The sequence below is a fragment of the Eulemur rufifrons genome, chromosome 17, assembly GCF_041146395.1.
Source record: "Eulemur rufifrons isolate Redbay chromosome 17, OSU_ERuf_1, whole genome shotgun sequence".
Lineage (NCBI taxonomy): Eukaryota > Metazoa > Chordata > Mammalia > Primates > Lemuridae > Eulemur > Eulemur rufifrons.
In genome coordinates, this window is record NC_090999.1 from 4,465,145 (window position 1) to 4,486,925 (window position 21,781).

General features: G+C 50.2%; 1 protein-coding gene across 2 annotated transcripts in view; it reads left to right on the top strand.

The window, feature by feature from the left end:
• The first annotated feature begins 205 nt into the window (after positions 1 to 205).
• Positions 206 to 21,781, top strand: part of TENT4A (terminal nucleotidyltransferase 4A) — a 41,362-nt gene continuing 19,786 nt past the window's right edge. For both annotated transcript variants that reach the window (XM_069492122.1, XM_069492123.1), the window contains exon 1: positions 206 to 1,414. In XM_069492122.1, the coding sequence (XP_069348223.1) occupies positions 708 to 1,414 (707 nt within the window). In that variant the 5' untranslated portion in view covers positions 206 to 707. The remainder of the gene's footprint in view (positions 1,415 to 21,781) is intronic.

A 21,781-nucleotide genomic window follows, 5' to 3' on the forward strand; every position in this document is an offset into this window, starting at 1 on the left:
CAGCCTTCCGACGCGGTCCCCTCCCAACCCGCAGCCCGGGTGCCCAGTGCGCAGGCGCGGTAACCAAGGCGGCGGTGTCTAGTGAGGATTTGAAATCGGCCGCGCGTGCGCACTGGCGTCGCGGCTCCGGCAAGGGAGGCCGCGCTTCCTCCCCGCCGCCCCCTCCCCCGCCCCTCATTGGAGCGGAGGCAGCGGCGGCCCCCTCCTTCCCCCGCGCCCTGCCGCCGCCGCGAGTGTCTTTTCGTCGCCGCCGCCGCAGGAGCACGGAGCGAGCAGCGCGAGCGTGACTGAGGGCCCGGCGCACGGGCGGCGGCGCCTCCCGCGGGTCCCCGGCCGCGCGGCGCCTGGGCCCGCCCCCTCGGCCCCGCCGCCCGTCCTCTCCGATGGCCTGTCCCCCCGGCCCGAGTCGAACGCCGCCACCGCCACGGCCCCCGCGCCCGCCCCGCGCCGCGTGAAGCGGGAGCCCGCAGGCCGGAGCCGCCCGGGGACGTGCCGAGCGCCGCCGCCGCCAGCCGCGGCCTGCTCGGGCTCGCCACCGCCGCCCGCGCCGGAACCCCGACGAGAGCGGGGCGCGAGCAGGAGGCCGGGCGCCCGCCGGCCCGGGCCCGTCCGTCCGTCCGTCCGTCCGTCCGCGCGCGGCCGGCCTCGGGGCGCGGCGGGGGCGGGGCCGGGGCGGGCGGCGCGGGCCCCGCGGGGGCGGCGCGTGGATGGATCCGCGCGTGGCCTGGATCCAGCCCGAGCAGAAGGGGCCGGCCAATGCCCTGTGGATGCAGATCTGGGAGACCTCGCAGGGCGTGGGCCGCGGCGGCTCGGGCTTCGCGTCCTACTTCTGCCTCAACTCGCCGGCGCTGGACACGGCGGCCGCGGCGGGGGCGGCCGGGCGGGGCGGCGGCGGCCTGGGCCCCGCACTGCCCGCCGCGTCGCCCCCGCCGCCCGCCCCGGGCCCCGCCGCGCCCCCCGCGCTGCTGACGGCGCTGGGGCCCGCGGCCGAGGGCGCGCGGCGCCTGCACAAGTCGCCGTCGCTTTCGTCGTCCTCGTCGTCTTCGTCCAACGCCGAGTCGGGCACGGAGAGCCCAGGCTGCTCGTCGTCGTCCTCCAGCAGCGCTTCGCTGGGCCGGCCGGGCGGCGGTCGCGCCGGCGCCTTCTTCAGCTTCGCGGACGGCGCGCCCAGCGCCCCCGGCGCGGCCAACGGGCACCCCGGGCCGCGCGGCCCCGCGCCCGCCGGCTCCCCGCCGCAGCACCAGTTCCACCCCGGCCGCCGGAAACGCGAGAACAAGGCCAGCACGTACGGCCTCAACTACCTGCTGTCCGGCAGCCGCGCGGCCGCGCTGAGCGGAGGGGGCGGCCCCGGGGCCCAGGCGCCGCGGCCCGGCACGCCGTGGAAGAGCCGCGCGTATAGCCCGGGTATCCAGGGGTGAGTGCGCGGGGCGCGGGCCGCCCGTGGTCCGGCCGGGCCTGGGCTCCGGGTTTATTTCGAGGACGGATGTGGAGGACTAAGGCCCGATTCTACACTGAAAGTTTGTTTTTCCTTTTGATTTTAAAGCCCTTTGCAAAGGAATGATTTGCCCCGATCCTAGAACTAACAGTGCAAAAAACGGCTGCTGAATCCGACTTGTAGATATTTGCCTTTTCTCCTGAATCTGGAAAGGGAAGTCGTCAACTCTTTCTCTTTTTTCCTCTGCCTCCCACCAGACAAGTTAGAGACCCCTTGTCAAAGTGGGGCACAGATAAGCGTGGAGTTTCATTTAAGTTAAATTGCAGAATGATTTAGTGTTGCCAGGAACTCAAATTAGGTTGAAGGAAAATAACTTTTTTTCTTTTCCAGAAAGTCCTTTTAAAAGATACTAGGATTTTGGTAGTGATACAGTTTAACAATCGGTGAAGTTAGAGGCGATTTGGGAGGCTGATGTATGTTATATTTTAAGTTTGTGTTGAAATTAACGTAAAAAGCATCAGCTGCAGTTTTTTAAAACTGGCTAATAGTATTCAAAGAAAATAAAAACAGTTTTATTGTGTATATACTTATTCTTTGAAAGCTGTTATTTTTATTTTAAATATTTCCACATCCACCTAGAGGGGATTATAAATTCTAATTTGAGTGCACCTACAAGAGGGCAAGAAATGAAAGGAAACAGAACGCCTCATGTGTGTGCTGGGGAGGAGGAGTTAAAATTGTCCCAGGTGAGGCTGTGAGGGGTGATGCTGTTTATGCAGCTCCTTTGCCTTTTGGTGCTTTTCCAAGCGTCTAGAAAGAATTTGCATGTAGGTTATATGTCGATATTTCCAGACTTAAATCATACTCCTTGGACAATTTTTTTGTTGATTTATCAAACACGTATGGATCCTGCAGGGGGTATTAGGGTTGTTACATACAGTGGAGTCCTACAAATACCCACAATTGCTAGATATTGGGATTCCTTCTTACAGTAAACTTTTTTCTTACAGTTCTTGTTATTTCTCATTGAAAAAATGTTGGGAAACACTGAAGTTGACAGTACTTTAAAGTGTGTGAGATACAGTGTAATAGTTGCTTGTTTTGTAACTTGTTTCACCTGTTTTGGATTAGAAGCGTTACTTTCTTAAATTCCTTGAAGCCTGATTATGCCCTGCAGACCCAGGGAGGAGCTCAGTTTCCTCTGCCCTCTCCCTCCAGCTCTTGTAGAACTTCTGAGGTGAGGTGGTGGGGAGCAATTCTTCTTGATGTATGGCACTATATGCCCAAGGGTGCACTTGGGAGGAGCTTCAGGTTTCCAGCCTGTTATGTAACTGGAATGGACTCCCTGTCTCTTAGCACTAGAAAGAATAGGAAGACACGTGGTCTTCTCTGTAGTACCAGTTTTGGCCCCTGACAATCTGGAGTCGCACCTCGGCTCTTGGTGAGCAGTGGCGCATCATGCCCTGTGCACATCACTAGGACTGTTACCTTATCTTAGTCCTGGTCAGCCTCAGTACATAGGGGTGTTGTTGCTTTTGTTAGTAAATGAGCCCGCAGGGGCCAAGTGCTGTGCTAGGATCTGGGAGTGTGGAGCAGGGCTTGTGTGGGAGATGCATGTTCTCACGATCTTGACCCTGAAACCTGACCCTCCTTAGTGTTCCCCTCCCCAGCGCACAAGGGCGCCGTCTGTCCAGTTGTGCAGATCTCCTCTTTTGTGCCCCATGTCCAGTTGTCCCTCAGATGCTGTCCTTTGGCCCCGTTCATCTCTCAGTAACCCCTCTTCAAGCGAATGCTGTCCCTCTGGTGGAGATTGCTCAGCAGCCCACAGTGGGTGCCTTTCATGCACTTGGGTCCCGCTTGGGTCTTTCCCCAGCGCAGCCAGTGGGGTGATCGCCTCTGCCAGCAGACTTGGTCAGGTTCCCCCAGCCCTCTGATGACACCTCCCCTGGCCCCGAACCCCCAGCTTAATGACTAAAGCCCCAAACTCAGTGATGCCTCCAGGGTTCTGCTGCTCTGCCCCTGGCCTGGTGCCCACCTTTTAGAACTCAGCTCAAAGGCCTTATGGAATAGGGCTGGAGAGTGAGCTCTGAAGCCAGCCAGGAGCTCTGGCTTGATCCCCACCTAAATGGGCGATGCTGCAATAATGCTCTTTGAACTCTCCTTGCCTGTCTCTGGGTGGCATGTACCGCGACTCCAATATGGCCCTCATCACATCCACTTCCCACCATCTCTGCCTAGAGGAGAGGCCTGCTGGGATTGCCTGCTGTGTGCCTTTCTTAAATTCTTCAAGGAAGGGCGGGGTGACCTCTCCTTGGTCCAGCCACTCTGGGTGCTGTTTCAGAAGGGACAGGGAAGGAAGTAGTAAACCTGAGCCTTGATACCCATGCTTAGAGGAGGGCAGGCTGCCTGGTGAGTGTTCCCACATGGAGTTGATCTTTTGGTGTCAACAAATATCTATGTCAAGAACTTGCTTCTGGCCACCAGCTTACCCAGAGTGTTGGGAGAGACCACCAGAGTTTTTCAGCTGTGGCTTAGAAAGGGAAATAACTGAGCTAAGGGCATGCCTGGCCAGTAGTAAAGGACCTTGTTGATGAGAAGCTGCTCAGAGCTCTTACATCGTCCCAGGACCTGCGTTTCTGAAAAGACAAGCATCTGCAGTCCTTGAGCGAGCAGTTGCCTGATGTGTAGCATCGACTGAGCCCAGTTGGGTCTTTGCCTGGTGGCCTGTGCGGCAACCTGCGCTGTTTGTCCTTTTCTGGGGAGTAGTTTCCTGCCCTTGAAAATTTCACCTTGTGGCCTGGCCTTGTGAGACTGCTAGTTTACCTTCAGCATCGAGAAGGATGTGGAAAAAGCAGGTGAAAGAAGACGGGAATTAGTGCAAGAACCTTCAGAAGAGAGAAGGTGAAATGCTTGTTTTGGAGCTGCCGTTGGCTCTGGTTCTCATTACGTTTTTTGGTTGAGCTCTCAAACCTTTGTTTTGGAAACTGCATAGTGTGAGAGGTGCTACCTACCTAGACTTCTGACCCAGAGATGTGGGCGGCTGGGGCCCTGTGCATCCCAGCCCCTGGCTGCTTTCACCTCCTGGCCTAGCAGTGCTCTGGGCTGTTGTTACTTTGCCATGGTCAGTCCCAATAGCTTTGGAAACGTCCTCAGGTTAAAAGAAAAGTCCTGCCTAAGAGGGTGGAGTGCGGCCCTCAGGTGCTTGGCCACGTCCTTACAGGTGTGTTGCAGAGCCCCAGGGAGAGCCTGGCAGACATGTGCTGTCTCGTGCCCTGACCAGCCTCCGAGGTGTGCCTGCAGCGTGCAGAAGTCCCATGCAGCTTCCCCTCTGCAGGACCCTTGATGCTATTTAATCAAATCTTTTAATGTCTTCTGTTCCCTCAAAGAAAATTCTGTTCTCAGTTTGAAGTCTGAGAAACTGACCAGTGTCAGCATTCATAGCCTGACCCACGGGGCCTCTGGCGTGAGTCATTTCCAACTCATGCATGTTCTTTTCACTCTCTTTTTGCAAGGGAGTCAGAGCTTAGAGGAGCAGCCAGGATCCCTCTTCTCCCTCCAGCCTGACTTTGCACAAGTAGAGTGATGTGACCTTTCCCAGAGTGTCCTGAGGGAGGGCACAGGTGAGGGCCCAGCAGGGCCCCTGAAGAGCATGGGCGCCTTCACTTTAGGTGCGTTTGTCTTGTTTCCATGGCTTCTTGTAAACAGCAAGGGATGCACAGGAGAGGTTATTATGAGATCTGCCTCAAAAGGTGACAGTGGCACCCATGGGCCTTGTTTTCTTGGTTTCATTCTCTGAGACCCCAGGGGTGTAAGGTTGTAGAGGGAGCGTGAAGGATCACACTGGGCCTCCGCTGCATTCATGAAACTAGCTGTCACTCAGACACCCCTGCCGTCTAATAATTGCATGGCTTGTTACTGCACACTGTGCCCCGGCCAATCTCCACAAAGTGAAATTGAGACTCGAGCGCGACATGCTGGCTGTGGTGGAGCCGAGGAGAGCCCTGCTGGAGCGCTGTGTGAGCCACGTGCCTGGCCACGGGCTAACACTGGAGAAGGGCTGCCCAGGAGGGCACAGCAGGCCCTTTGGAAAAAGAGAGTTTTTGTGTGTGTGTGTGTGTGTGTGTGGAGGTCTTTTGGGAAAATGAGAGGCCTCAAATGTTTTTTGCAAAAAAAATGGCCTTCTTAATGCTTATGTAGTGCAAGTCAAAGTGGTGTACAGTGGATCCTGTCTCTTTCTGAGCTTTTTCTCAGAAATAACACGTGGTTGTGACTTAATTTTTAAATATTTTAAAGTAAAACAAAGTACGTTTTTCATAATTGTGAGATTTGTATCTCAAGGTAAAGTCTTGGACTTTTTTTTGGTCAGTATTTAATATGAGATTTTGGTCCTTATTTTAAATGGATTCGTGCAAGTGGCCTGTGGGAGAAGGGATAGCAGTTATCCTTGGAAAATAAAGACTTTTTTATGCCTTGGGAAGGTCATATGGTTTAGAATCTGATTTTGTAGTTGTGGAGTAAAAGAGGGTTGTAGTTAAAAAGAAAAAATAAAAAACCTGTGAAATTCAAGTTTAGAGACTTGATTTTGGTGATGCAGCCAGAATTCAGACTAAAGGGGGAAGACTGAATCAGACCACCCAGACTCATAGGAGGTGACACTGTGAAAGCCACAGTGTCATGTAGAACTTGCCCTTGGCCAGTGTTGCTGTGGAGAGGCCCTGTCTAGGAGGTCTCGCCAGCTCGTCAGTGGTTTCTCAGAAGCGGGGTGGGTGGCAAGCCGCACTGTCTGAGAAGGCTGCCCTGTGAGACAGGCACCCAAGGAAGGGCGGGCAGGTGGTCTCGGCAGGCGCTGAAGGTGTCTGAGGTACTCAGAACATGTGTCTGAGTGAGACGGCCCAGATGCCTTGTCCCCTGATGTTGGAGATGTACCCTGAGTAATGCAACATCTTACTCTTGAGATTTCTGTGCTGTACTAGTTTTCTGTTGCTGCGTAGCAAATTACCATAGACTCAGTGGCTTAGAAGGAGACTCACTCACTGTCTCGCAGTTTCTGTGGTCAGATTAAGGATGGATCAGCTGTCCTCTGCTCAGGCTCTCAAGGCTGAAGCCAAGGTGCTGCCTGGCTGTGTTCTCAGCTGGTGCTCAGGGTGCTCTTACCAGCATGTTCCTGTTATTGGCAGAATTCAGCTCCTTGCAGGGCTGAGGTCCCTGATTCCTTGCTAGCTGCCAGCTGGGGAGGGTGGAGGGCTCTCTCAGCTTCTTCAGACCACCTGCGTTCCTTGGCTCATGGCCCCCTCTGTCTGCAAGCCAGCAAGGTGTTTCAGATCTTTTTGATGACATCTGCCAGCTGGAGGAAGCCTTCTGCTCCTAAGAGCTCCGGATGGTTCCGCCCACCCAGGTAACCTGCCTGCCATAAGGTCATGTAGTAACACAACGTGACCATGGCATGATGGCCTCACCAGAGCCACAGGTTCTAGGGGTAAGGATGTGTAATCTTGTGTTGGGGGTGCTGCCTGCCACCTGTGCAGGTGTTCTCCCAGGGACAGGCTCCCCACCGTGGAGGCGGATGGTTGTCTTGGCCAGCACTCCTCTCCCTGGACTGGACTCCAGCCCTTCAGGATGACTCTTGCAGACCCTGTCGTCTGGCTTGATTGTCACTGCTGAACTCAGGCAACCAGAGTAACCAACCACGAGAGCCTTTCTGTGCCTCTCTCAGGTGGACTGTTCTTTAAAGGGTGTCAGTTAAGAAGAGTTTGCAGGAAAGGCATGTGAATACATAAAAACACAGCAATTGAAAAGTCCTGCTCATGGGGGCCTGCATCCGCCCACTTAGGAAAGGTGTTATTCCTACGCAGGTGGGGGTTGGTGACTCACCCAGTCTCCTCTGGGATCCAGTTCTAAGTACATAGCAGTCCATCTTTGCTTTGTGGGAACAGTGTCTTGCCCAGGACCTCAGCTGCAGAGCACTGTGCCTCCTTCAGGAGGGGAAGAAGATCCCCCCAGCAGTTCCTCTGTCCCTTCCTGCGGGCCATCTGATGCTCACCTCAGGGGCATTACTGACCATGCATGCCCTCAGGGAGGGGGAAGCTGTATTTTCACCTGCATTCCCAGAGCCAAGCACACTTCAGCCCCTGAATACGTGTCTGTGGAAAGAAAGAAAAGGAAAGAAAGAGGATTTGCCAGCTCAGGCGAGAGTTGGGATGGCAGGTCTTCATAGTGTCATAAATCAAATGCTGAGGAAAACTTTTGTCATTGTCTTAGAATTTTAAAAATAAAGTCTGCTGCAGTTTGTTTTCCTTCCGGCAGAAAGGGTAAACCAGTTTTTATGTTTTATAGTATAAAGTGCAAAACTAGAAAACATTCAAAAAATTCTACAATGTATTTGAAAGGCATCCTCATTTAGTTTTAGCTATTGGTTTTTCTTACTATGAAATTAATGCCTATGAAAAATTAGAAAACTTGGAAAAGTATGAAGGAGAATCACCCATTGTTGGGCCACTTGGTGAGTGTCCCTGTGCACCTGTCACCTGTGTGGCTTTGGCGGTGTGCACTCCATTTCGTGGCTGTATTTCGTGGGTGTATGCAGGGGGCCTGCCTATGTGGATCTCTGCCTCCCCCAGCCGACGGGGTAGAGTGGATGGGAGCAGCGCTGAGGATCCCTGTTGGCAGGGAATATCTTTGATTGTCAGCAGTTCGCCTTTTTGTTGTGGGCATGTGCTCTTTTCTCTCCTACACTGGCTGCTGTTCACAACCAGTTAGGCTCTCCTGTGGCTTAAGAGTGGGGTTAATTTCCTAAGTGATAGCACTTCGGTGTAGGTAGCTCCAGCTTTTCTATTTTGAAGTAGATTTCAGATCATCGTTGTATTTCTGGAATACTGTGACTCTGAGGGAAGGGTGCAGTAGTTTAAAGGAAATGAAAAGTCAAATTGTTTCTGTGTTTTTGCTTCAAACCCTGTGGCTGGAGTCCTTTTCCCGGCATTGGAGGCATGCTGTTGGCCTTGAGCGCTTGCTCGCTTAGCCCATGCCACGGACTCACAGGTCTGGTTTTAGCTGGTTTCACCACAAGTTCTAATTTCTGAGCCTCAGTTTCCCCACTTGGGAAGCAGGGACTGGGATATCCACCTCAGAGCACATATTAAATAATGAAGATTGGGAACACTTTGTGAATTGTCATGTGAGGGATTAAAAAGGCTGCTTCCTCCCCTTTTTTCCTCTTCTAAGGAAATTGAAACTAAAACTTAAGTTGTTCTCACTGCCAACTGGACAGGAAAAGCCTCTCTCTTGGTTTTTGAAAATACAACTTTCTTTCTCAGGCTGACACTTTTCTCTTGGAGAAACTGCTAAAGAAAACTAAACTCCTAACTGTTGGGGATGGTGGGGGGCGGGCTGAGAATGGAGAGAGATCTTTCTATTTTTAAAACGTTTTAACAATGCCTTCGTAATGTCTGTTCTGCAGTTTGTAATTAAGCATTTTATCTTCCCACAGTCCTAAGGGTACTCTTGCTGTACTTTAGCCAGGCGTGTGTGTGCTGGAAACTTGTTTAAAGGTGGTTAAGGTTTTTTATTCCGTGCACATAGTAGCAGGAGCGGATAAAGTGTTCTAACGTAGTGTTCTGTGTGTACAGTGTAAGAAAACAAAACTAAGGGACGGGAACATCCCAGGTAACTAGAACAGCACTGTCCAGTAGCACTTCCTGTGAAGATGGACAGATTCTGGTTTTGCGCTGTCCAGTACGGTAGCCACTAGTGGGTTTTGAGCACTTATAATGTGACTAATGCAACTGAGGAATGGAATTCTAATTTTATTTACTTTTAATTAAAATTTAAATGGCCATATATTTGGACAGTGCCAAACTAACTTTAGACTCTCTATTTGAAACACAGTATTTGATTCAGTGACTATTATTGAAATAAGTTGAAACTCAAACAACAGTAAAAACTGTGTTATTCAGCAGATTACCACTGGGAAAGCTCTAGAAATTGTGTTTCTGAGTTTCCAGTGCAAATCCTTTTCAAAAGGCTGCTGTTTTAATAACACGTGAAGTGTAAAATAGAAGGTTCCCAGCCGAGTGCATCATGGAACAGCTGTTAAGGCGCAGAGTGTCTCTGGTCCAGCCTGCAGGTGACGATCTCGGCATTTTGCACACAGGTTAATGGGAGGAGTGCAGATGGTCTCTTCCCTGTTGGGACGATCTCCCAAGTCACCAGCACCGAGTCACCAGCACCGCAGTGGCTCTCGTATGGGGTTCTTTGGGGCTCAACTTTCTGCATGAACTTCCTCCTTGAGTTCTCAGAGCAGGCCTACGAAATAAGTAATATTACTCCTGTTTTGTAGACAGAAAACCAATGTCATTATTTAAAAATAATGACATTGTTTTTATAAAACTAATTTTTGGCGCTTTTTTTTTTTTTTTTTTTTGTAGAAAGCTTTAAAGTCACTCAATCCCACCATCCAGAAATAACCGAAGCAGGATGAGGTGACTGCCACTGTGGGACCTTTCTTTCTAAGCTCATGTATAGATGGACACCTGGATTGGTCAACAGAAATACTTTAATTAATATTTATGTTATCTTTGCATAAAATTTGCTAAATTAATTTTGCCTGAAAGTGAATGATGTTCAACTTCAGTTGGAAATACTAGTTTCTGAGAGAGATTGCTGAGACTAAGAACATAAACCATGATGAAAACCTTACTTGGCTAAGAGCCAAAAAGTTGGAGTAAAAGTTATCATGAAATATTCGTTTGCTGCGTGTAGGTGGAGAGGTCACAGCCCTTTTATCTGTCTTCCCACCTCCTGACTTGCATTGTGTTCTTCCTATGTCACCTTTGCCCTGTACTTAGCCATCACTACGATACTGGGCCCCTCCTGAGTGCCAGGCGCTCATTAAGTCCTCACAAAGCCATATGGGGATACCAGCATCCCCACGTTCCCATGAGGAAAGCTGGGAAGCAGCAGGGCGTGGTCGGGCGCGACAGTCCAAATTCCTGGCCCCTGCAGTCCTGCCTCTGTAGGAAACTGCAGTTTGCAGTTGGTGAGTCTTGGTGCCCTGTATTTCCGCAGACTCACCCCGGACTCTTCGAGATTTCTGAGTTCTGTATGTGGTTCACGTTTTTGGTGGGGTTCATTGAGGCAGTGCCCCCGCCTTTGTGTTGCCTTTGTGTGCTCTGATCAGCTTTGCGGGGTCAGCCCTGTCCCCCACAGGGTGTCGCACAGTGTCCTGAGCTGTGACCTGCCCTGCTCCACATTGACCTAGCCCTACGTCGTCTCTGCTCTGTCTGCAAATAGGACCTGCTGTCAGTTGGTTTTTGTTGTGTGTGTTAAATGGTCAAATGTTTTAAAGAAGGGCTGACTGGGGCCGCATTCCTCAAAGCCCCTGCTTGCCTGGATAGCAGCATGACTGGCTGTGTCCTCAGGCCTCTCCTCTCCAGAGTGTGTTGCCTGTGGTCTCTGGCTTGGAGTGTTGTGAGAAATCTGAGGCAAGACTGAGTCCCCTCCTGGAGGTGGCTAATTCTGATTGCCCCCTGCCTGGAGTGCCCCTGGGCTCCGCACCTGGCCTCTGCCCTGCCAGTTGCTGCCTCAATTCCTTCTGGACCCCAGCCTGTTCCTCTGTGGAGGCTTTGATACTTTGTTACTGGTTTTCTAGCCTTTCCTCTCTTGAGTCTTTGATACTTTGTTACTAGTTTTCTAGCCTTTCCTCTTTTGAGTCTTTGATACTTTGTTACTGTTTTTTTAGCTTTTTTCCTCTTTTGAGTCTTTGATACTTTGTTACTGGTTTTCTTTTTCTGTGTGTGGGAGTGTCTGTCCCTTCAGGGCTCCCAGCCTCACTGGGAGGGCTTTAGCTGCTGCTCAAGTTGCCTCTGCCTGCCTTGTTCTCAGCTGCCTCCTTGGCTCAGTGGCTTCTTCATGGCCTCTTGTTCTGCACTTGTCTCTCCTTAAGCTTTGCTTTCTTGACGTGTCCTTACTAAGGTTTTCTGTAGAACAAGGCACTGTAGTGTTTTTCCTCTGATCCTTGACTTAAGTTTTCTTCCATATTGTTTTCACTGTGTACTGGGTTCCCTTCTTTCTGCCCTTTTTTCCAGTTATGGTGTGTCTAGGGCAGGCCTCCCTGTCTTCATGCTGACATGCCACCAGTATGTCTTACTGAAGCCCCTTCCCCCTTGCCTGAGAACTTTTCCCTTTCAGCCCAGGCTGCAGGTTTGAACATCTGGCCATGTTCCCACTTACCTTTGTAGGGTCTCGCGGTGCCGGCTAGTAGAAAACAGAGGCTTAGGGTGAGTTGTGGTCACCTTTGAGGAGCCCGGACTGTTCCCTTGAATTGCTCTGGCTTTGAGAGTTCGGTCCTTTTGGTCCTGTGACACCACTGAGTTTCCTTAAGTACCTCGTGGTCTCATCTGCTCTGTGGGCGGCCCACGGCGGACGGGGACACAGGGTCCCAGGTCACAGACTCAGATTCCAGCGCACTCTCAGTCCATCCCCACCTCGGGGGCCTTGTCCCGATGTTCCTGCTGCCAGGAGCTGTCCCTCACCTTTGCATATTGGGCTGCTGCTTGTCCTTCCTGTGTCAGCTTCGATGCTCTTTGGGAGGCTGTCCCTGAGTGCTAACCCACAGTGGCTGTACAGGGCTGCCATTTCGAAAGGGGCATAGCACTTTTTTGGTTTATTTTGGTTATTATCTCGTCTGTCCGTGGGGTACCCTCACCTCCAATATAATAAACTCAATGAGAGCAAGGGCTTTGTTTACTTTTGTCTTGCTCCCTGCTGTGCCGTCGGTATCAGAACAGTCTCTGTTACTTGGTAGGTTCACAGGAGAGTGAGTGAATCACATCTGCCTTCTACATGTCAGGATTGACTTACACCTTTGGGTCCATTAAGTTCTTCTTTCTCACACTCTCCCTCTTTCTGTGATTTTTGGTGATCTTCCAGCCTGTTGTGGTGTGTGTGTGTGTGTGTGTTTGTTTTTTGTGATAGGGTCTTGCTCTGTCCCCTGGGCTAGAGCATGGTGGCATCATCACAGCTCACTGCAGCTCAAGCTCCTGGGCTCAAGTGATCCTCCTGCCTCAGCCTCCTGAGTAGTTGGGACTATAGGTGCATGCCACTATGCCTGATTAAATTTTTTTTTTAATTTTTTGTAGAGTTGGGGTCTTAATATTGCCCAGGCTGGTCTCAAACTCCTGGCCTCAAGTGATCCTCCCAAAGTGCCAGGATTATAGGCATGAGCCACTTCACCTGGCTGTCTTTTGTTTTTTATAATTTTTTCCTGTCGTTTTGCTAGGACCTCAGGAGGCTGAGTGTGCAGGGAGGACAGATGCTGTCCCTGCCCGATTCTCGTGCCAGATGTGTGGCTTAGGCAGGTGGTTTAACCTCTGAGGTGTCTGTCAAATGGGATGGCAGTGGTGGTTTCAGGATCATACTCAGTGACATGTGTCATAAAGTGAGTTCTTAGACACACAGCAGGTGGTAAATATCAGCTAATAGTAAGAATTGGTATGATATCATCATTGATGAATTTTAAGTTTTTTCTTCTAAGTCTGAATGCAGCCTCAGAATCCTGCCCAACCCAGCCCTCTGGCAGCAGTGCGATTGCTGAGGGTTGGCGTGGTTGAGAAAGCCTGGTGGCTGTACCTGGTGTGGTTGGGGTGCTTGGGCGAACACCTCCTTCCACACAGCTCTGTTCTGGAGGTCAGTCTTCTGTATTCGCTGAGGTTTCTTGGGGTTGTGGGACAGGTTTGTAGGGGCCCTGTCTTTCTGGGCAGGTGCTGCTGCAGTCCGGAGTAACGTCCTAACCCAGAGAAGTGACATGGCGCTAGACACAGAACTTTAGTGCTGAGGGGGCCTTTTTAGCCTCGTTGGGCTGGCAGTGAGCAGAGTCTCCTGTGGGATGCTGGGCTGCAGAGCCAGGAGGGGCCCATCTGGTTGGCTTTAATACAAAGGCTGGGGGAGGCCAGATTCATAAAGAAGACTTAAGACAGGCATATGATGTCTGCTCTTTGACCTTTGGGGTGAGATCAGTAGTGAATTAGTAAAGCTGACATGGTAACACTTCTGTTGGGCTTATAAAGGCAATAATGTACTTGTTGAGGAAAATTTGGAAAATGCAGAAACTAATTTTGCCATTGTTAATGTTTGAGTATAGTTCTTTCCAGTATTTTTAACGCTGCTTTAAATATGTAGCAAATATGTCATTTTTGTATTTATTTGTTTAAATCTAATTCTAGGAAGCATTTCTTTCTGTCCTTGAAAAGCTCTTTTAAATAATTTTTAAATATTGTGTAGATGTGCATTATTTCCTGAATAATTGGAGAGTTATGTTTACAACTTGGCCACTCTCTATAAAAGGGCTGCAGTGGTGGCTGATTTCTGTGTTGGGTCCCAAGTGCGGCTTGCCAGCTCGGTTGCTGGAGCTCACCCTGAGAGAGCTGCACAGCCCTTGGCTTGTCCTGGTCGGGTGGTCTTGTGCCAGTTCGCATCTTACAAATACTTAGTTTTCTCATCTATGAAATGGAGATGATGATATTTGCTTCAAAGACTATTTAGGAGGATCTAATGAAAATGCTGATAATGTGGATATTGTATAGTATCCCAGAATATTAACATTTTCAGACTTTTGGCTCTTACTCCGTATCGTTGCCCCCCAGCTCATCTTCCATGTGGTGTAAGGATATATAGAAAGATGACAGAAAATGTAGCAGTTTTCCTTTCAAAAATGCTCCAGCTACTTGAGCTAGCGCTAGCAAGCAAAGCTCACACTGGCTCCCAGGTGCAGCCGTGCAGTCTCTCCGTGGATGTGGTCCCCTCGGAGCACCCAGAGGTGGCCTGCATCAGGCAGTGATTGTGCTGTGGCTGTTCTGCGAGGCTGAGTGGCAGGTGGCCTGAAGCCTGCAGACGTGGCTCAGGGAAGTGCCTTCTTGGCCTCTCCTCGCTCTTCCAGAGAGAGTGTGGCTCCTTGATTGTATTGTGGGTTCTTTCAGACTGCAGTGTTAGTTAGGTGACTGAGCTCCTTGGTACTTTTTGCCCTGAGATGGGTTAAGGACATGCTACACAGGTGGGGTACCTCGCCCTGGGTTTGCTCTGCCTGATGCCTGTGGCATGGGTGGTTCTGAGTAGTTTTAACCCCACCGCTAGAATATCTGTCCACTCACTTTGTGAAATGCTGAGGTTGCCTTCATCCTGGCACCTGGTCTGGTGCCTCACTTCTGTAGCCGTGAGCTTAGAATAAATGAGGCTAACAAACCCCAAATTCAGTCAAATACTTCTCCCATGGCTTAGTTATTATGAGCTTCTGGTACCTAAGCTCTCACTTTCTGTTCTGAGGGAAGAGAAGATTGTGTGGTTGGTTCTCTCTTTTCTGAGTGTCCCCACGGCCTTTGCTTGGCTTTTGCAGTGTGCCTGGGTTTGGTCCACCAGTGTGGAGGAGCGTTGTGGCCCCCAGCACACAGAAAGGCTCCTCTGCTCACCTTCCGGTTAGGTTCTGAAAGGCCCTTGGACAGCCATCTGCTCCAGGGTCCTGTGTGCCTGACCCTGGGAGGACTCTCTGAAAGAAGGGGAGAGACGGCTCACCTTTGCTGGCAGCTAAATTTGCTTGGATCATAGTTCCCACGTTGATTCCAAAGCTGCAGAGCCCTTCTGTCCTGGCAATTCTGTGAATGCTAGTTGGTCTTGGCTGCCTCACGGGCCGTAGCCCCCCTCCTGGCCCAGCTCTGCTCTTCCTGGGGGAGGGGTGCGGTGGCATCCTCCTCCTCTTGCCTGTAGCTTAGCTGGCAGGCCCTCCCTCCACAGCAGATTCTCCTCCAGGGCCTTGCCTGCCCCTCCATTCACACTCGGCTGGCAGCTCCATTCAGAGCCTGTGTGTGGAGAGACAGAGCGCAGACAGGTCCCTGCTGGAGGGGGCGGGCCCAGGCAGCCTCTGGAAGCAGCTGACTGGGAGCCCTGGGAACACAAGGTTCTCATTTACAGTTTCAGTCCATTTCCTTCCACTTCTTTTGAGCCTAGATTTAAAAAAAATTCACCTTTGAAGGCCTGATTCAAGGTTTTCTAATTTGTGCAGATACTAGTTGTCTTGTAATGCAACTAAAACGAAAAATGATTTATAATTAGCTCATTAACTACCTCAGTAAACAGTTGCTTTAAAGAGGATCATCCAGTCCTCAAAGTCGTAGGAGCCGTCCAGCCATCCCTCACTGTCCTCGTCCTTGTCCTCTGCCTAACAACCGTTCTTTCTGCAAGAAGTAAACGCTAATCCAGGCCCTATCTGTGCAGGGCAGTAGATGGAGTCTGTGAAACACTTATTTTACTGTAATTTCATCAAAGCATGTTATAAAATCTACAAAATTACAGTCGTTAACTCCAAATATTTTCACTAAGGAATAGTGAAATGGTAAAATGCAGATAGTGAGCATTGCGAAGCTGAGGGGAGGGAACTCCAATTTCTGAGAAACCACTGGTTTTGAGGCTATTGAAGGAAGAGTTGGAGCGAGTGGGAGAAGATGAATTAACAGTTAACGAGGTTCTGATATCTTCTACTGCATTTTACATTGTAATGGGAAAGATTGGGAACTGAAGTCGCATACAGTTCATAAAACCACTTTTTCCCTAGCATTTGAGATTGATGAGGTTCATGAGTGGGGTGTTAAGGGTAAACCGAGGCACATGACTAACAACACCGAGAGAACTGGGGACCTGGGTGTTGAGAGTTCTGAAACCTCAGTGAGCCGGGAAAATCGGAAGCGCTGGCACCTGCAGTGCAGCTCCTCGTATGCAGTGGGTTTCTGGTGCTGAAACTGCTCATGACCGCACGGAGGAGGATTGCGTTCATTCTCTCTGGTGTTTCTTTTCCCTTAAGAAAAATATTGAATGAAATCTGACCTTTGACTATCGCTTTGCTTAGAGGAAGCCTCTGGATCTAAAATCCAGGGGAACGTCCTAAATAAGCAAAGCATTCATTGTATGTTCCCCACTGGAAGGCTGGAGTTATTTCGTGTTTGGCATACTTCTTCTGTCCCTGTTCTTTCTGAAGTGTTTTATTTTGAATAAGTGTCTTTGCTGCAGGGCTGTGGCCTCTGCCTCTGTGCCCCTTGCTGCTTTGTGTCCTTCACCTGCTGCAGCGAAGCTGCCTGCCTGTCCTTTTTGGGTTGAGTATAAAGAGTCACTTTTGAACAACTTAAAAATCGTGCTTGTTGGAGAAGTGGGCAGAGCCTCTGGGCGGAGAGCGGGGAAGGCCAGCTTTGCCCAGGGTCGGGGAGGCCGGCTCGAGAACCCAGCGACCACCGGGGGACTGCCTCACGCCATCGCCCCACCTTCAGAACCAACCAGTCCTCCCTGGCTTTGGCTCAAATTTAGATCAAGTTGGGAACCACTTAATCCCCTTAGCTCAGCTTCTAAAGCTGAAAATTTTCCTCCTGAAATGGGTCATCTTTTTTCATTAATAGCTTTATTAGCTATGAAATGATATAGTTTGGTTCTCTGACTGTATGATCCTTCTTTTGCTCTTAAGCTAGCTCCGTGAGTTGGGTTTCATAAATAATTACAGCAAGAATGTACCAGATACTAAAACATTGCTGATGTTGATTTTTGGCACCAAAAGCAGAAATTTGGAAAATTTACTAAAAATTGAGAAGTCAGACATTATCTTTTGAATGGGTTTGGACTCTTATCAAGTAGAGATTGTGAATGAGAGCTATCTTTTCTTATTTTTCAATGAATTTTATTCTCTAATTTTTACTAAAAAAGTATATTAGAAAAGTAATGCTTCAGAATTCTGTTCTCCAAGTAGTTTCATGATTAAAATGAAAATTCACTGAAAACTTGGGTCTCACATTTCCATCTTTCTTAAGATAACCAGAAAGTGAATTATTCAGCGCTTGCTCCATTGGGGTACATCAGGTGAGACTCCTCCAGACTGCAGTCAGAGCCACACCTTGACCAGTGTGAGCCAGTGGCCATTGCTGGTGGCTCAGGATCGTGCCTCTCAGACATGCCGGCAGAGGCTCACTGTGTCTGCAGACCCCGTTGCTTGCCATGCACCACAGCAAACCCAGGTTGATGACAAAGCCTAAGACAAGGCTGGAAGCCAACCTGCAGAGCAGTCAGAAGCTCCGCTCTGGGTTCTAGGCATGGTGCTCCAGGCACACGTCCTTGGGTCCCACAGCGATCTGTACCCTGGGCTCTTCAGCTGAGAATGAGGTTTGCCATCATACAGAACTTCCGCCAGCTGGAGAGTGTCAGGCTAATGCATCAAGATTAGGTGTGGCAACAAATAACAGAAGTACTCGTGGTCTGAACACGTTGGGGGCTAGCGCACCTTCTCACCCCTCCTTCCTTTCTCTGCATCTGGCTGCCTTCTCCAGGCCACTAGGCTACCACACTTTCTGGAGCCCCAGCCACCAGGTCATGCCCCAGGACTCAGTGAAGAGGAAAGAACGAGGCCCGAGCGCTCTGTGTAGGTCGCCCTCCCTGTGAGAAAGCCCTCCTAGGGTTGTCCTGCTCTCACCGGCTGCCTGGAGCTGCAGGGGCATGGTCAGGCCTGCGCTGCTGCCCGCGTGCAGCTGGCCTGTCACGGAGAAGGAGCTCGATGGCATGTCTGGGGCTGCCTTGGATCATCGCTGTGTCCTGATGGTTTTGGGACACTACCTCTGTGAACTGCCATAGAGGAATTTTTTTCTGTGATGATCGCTACATAGAGATTTCCTCGATTTGGGGACTGCCAGTGAGCTTAACTAAAATTGAGCTCTAAAAGATACTGATGACTGAATTGTCTGTGGAGAGGGGACTTTAGTGTGGTTTTTATGTAGGCATCTTGTCAGCTGTGAAATTTCCTAGAGGTTTTGATATGTGAGAATCATAAACTTATTTCATCTTTTTTATTGTTTAGTAAAAATGATTAAAACTTTTCATTGACATAATTCTGTGGAAAACTTTTGGAGACTTGAACCTGTGGGTATATTCAGTGTTTGCAGTCATAGACTAAAAACGGAAGTGGGTTGTAGCTGACGCGGAGGCAGGCGGTTGACGGCACTTAGCTGGGAAAGTGTGTTGTCACAGCCATGTGTGCAGTAGCTTGCAGCAGCAGAAACTGGTAATGTTATTATTGAGTAAAATAATACAAAATATTTAGCAACTATTTACGTTTAAAAGGATAGCTGACCATTTAAGTGGTTTCTGTTAACAAATCAAGTTGTCCAGTGCAAGGATAAAGTATTTCCAGAGTGATAATGTTTGATATCATGTTATGGGAATTGTAGCACAATATTTTAGCAAAACTTACTTGTTTGATTCCACACCCAGTGACTGCTCGCCAGGAGGTCAGGCCGGTGAGTCCTTTCTCCTGGAGGTTGCCTTCCCTGCAGAGACGGGCCCCAGCTGGTCAGCACCTGCCCGCAGGGAAGCCGGGGGTCTGGGGAGGCTGCTGGGCTCAGCTGGAGGCGTGGGCAGAGGGGCTCGGCTGTGCCAGGTGCGGGTTGTTTCACACTTCTTCTCTGCTTAGTCAGTGGTCCCACCTTGCTGCCTGGCCCCCACCGCTCGCCCTTTGGAGGGTTCCGCAGAGAGCTGGTGCAGGGGGCAGCCCCGGGCCTTTTCAGGTCTGCCTGGATGTCATCATAATGAGTTTGTTAGACATTACCATGTCCATGTGCTGAGACGGCAGCTGTCACCTGTCATCGCAGTCCTCTGTTCTTGGCACTCTGGGAGTCATGCAGGGGCTTGCTGGTCCCTGCTTGGGGGACTGGAGGTGGTGGGGTTCAGCCAGACCCTTGTCCAGCTCCCTCATTCAGGAGACACCAATGGGCCGGTCCACCAGCAGCATGCCTTCTGTTCTGAGAAGGAGAAACAAGAATATTCGTGACTCTTACTGTGTATCTAATGTTTGTTACAGCATGTGCTAATTTACAGGTCTAGATTATTACAGATTTCAGGTGGCTGTAGTTATCAGTGTATCTTACTGATTGGACACAACACCGAATCCAGGAGGCCTCTGTGTTCCCCTGGACACGATTTTCCCTCAGGGAATGTGGGCATGCCCCGCTGGGTGCTCATCTCTCCGACGTAAGGGAGGGCGGGTAGGCCACCCCCTCTGGTCTCTGAGCAAGTCAACAGACATTTGATGAAACAGATTCTGTGTCGGAGTGCAGGTGTGGTGTGAAGCGGGCTGCAAGTGTTACCTTCCTGCTCTTTCCTTTCCTGGAGTGTGGAGCAGGGGGTTCCGTGGATGCTGCTGCACCAGTCCTGGGAGGAGTGGAGGAGGCTGTTTTATCTTGCTGTTATTTCAGATACACACAACTTAAAGTGACAGTGCATTCTACTCTGCGTGTGGCGACCTGGAGTGACCTCTGACACATGGAATGCCCTGTTTTCAAGATGTTTTAATGAGTTAAATTTGGAGGATGTGGCTAGAACTTTAGTTTTTGTGTTCTTCCATGATTTTGGGCCAGTTGCTTAATCATTCTAAGCCTGTGTGTTTATTAGGATCTCTCTGAATTTCTGTACTCCCTGTTAGCCTCAGAACAGTGCTGTGAGGTACAGGAGAGCGTGTGGCTGGTGGTGGTTCGGGTGGACCACCTTCTCCCGCGCTGTTCTCAGGGAGAGCCCGGCACTGCCCCCAGGTGGGCTCTCTGCAGCCACAGTGACTGGTGAAGGGGACCCACCCAGACATTCCTGCTGATGGAGAAAGGCTCTTCCCTGGTGTGAACATTAACCTGCTAACTTGACATATCTAGTCTTACTGACATTGCTAAATAGTAGGAAATTTTAGGTAACACCTTAGACTTTAAAATGGCCTGCTGAGCTGGTGGAAAAAGATAGTTAAATGCCCGGCTGGTGCTCAGTAATTGTTGAAAAGATAGAAGCTTTATTCCCAAAATCTTGCAGTTTGATAGATATTTTGGAAAAATTATTTTGGCTTAATGTTGTATGACTTACTCCCTTTTCAGATCTATTAAAAACTGGACTTGTGGCTGGCTGAATTAGGACCATTCTTGGGATGAGATTTACTTTTACTTTTTTAAATAAAATATGATAAGGCTCCAGTGATGGCCTGATATTGCAGGTGTGTTGTGAACAAGGGTATTTAGTATTTATTTCCTCCTACTCGAGTTGGCTTTTTTTTTTTTTTTTTTTTGGAGACGAGAGTCTTGCTCTGTTGCCCTGAGTAGAGTGCCATGGTGTTAGCCTAACCCACAGCAACCTCAAACTCTTGGGCTCAAGTGATTTTCCTGCCTCAGTCTCCCAAGTAGCTGGGGCTACAGGTGTGCGCCACCACGCCTGGCTAATTTTTCTATTTTTAGTAGAGACAGGGTCTTGCTCTTGCCCAGGCTGGTCTTGAACTCCTGAGCTCAAGTGTTCCTCCCGCCTTGGCCTCCCAGAGTCCTACGAGAGTCTTGCCTGTGCTTTTAGACCAGCCTTTAAATCTACTGTGGAGTGTTTGGAATGGTTATGCCAAATGATTTTTGAGTGGGGGGGATGGTGGTAATACTGCAGGTGAAGTTAACTTCAAATGGGAGCCAAACTGTGAAACAATGTGTCACTCATTTTTAACTCGAGTAGCTTTATTGCCTTTTGTTTTGCACACTATTTTGCTAGCTATCGAGCTGACCACATTTTATTTTTGTCTTTTTCTCTTTGTTTTATTAATCAAACTGAGAATGGAAGCAGGTGAATTTGATTTGTTGTAATTCCTAGGATTGGCTAATTTGCCCCCATCTTTAATTAATCCCTTAAAGTGAAAGCAGATGGCGGCGCTTTCTTCCTGCAGTCTTCACACCGATGCTGGGCCGTGACCTCACTGCGCAGGCTGGTCCCCCAGCCTCAGGGCTGACCTCAGAGCCCAGGGGGGACTGGAGGGCGGTGTCCCCAGGTGGGATGTGAGGCATCTCCTAGCTCTCACTCCTCACACCTGAGCCTTGTGGAGGGAGAGGCCCACACCGACTCCTGCCATAGGCATCTGGTTGTTGATCTCCTTGTTGGCATCTGGAGGAGAGAAAACTTGAATCAGGTTGAGCTTTCCTGCTTCCAGGGACTCTTCCTCAGTGTGGAGACCGGGACGCATCGAATACAGGATTTAGTGGAGGGTCAGCAGGTAGCCTGGGCAGACCTGGGCTGCTGAGCTCGGCCTCTGGGCTCCTGAGGACACACGTGTCTCTTTCTTGCCTCCCACGTCTCACCCTGCACGTCTGCCTGTCTCAGGCCTGTTGGCACCTCTTAGCGTGAGGCAGAGGGGTGGTGCCAAGGGTGGGCCCCACCTTTGGAAAGCGTGCTGTTGGAAGTCTTTCATGGATGGCATTCGCTCATTTTCTTCATGTTAAGTCACTGGGATGATTCCTTTGGATAAGCCTTTAAAGGCTACTTGTCAATTTATGG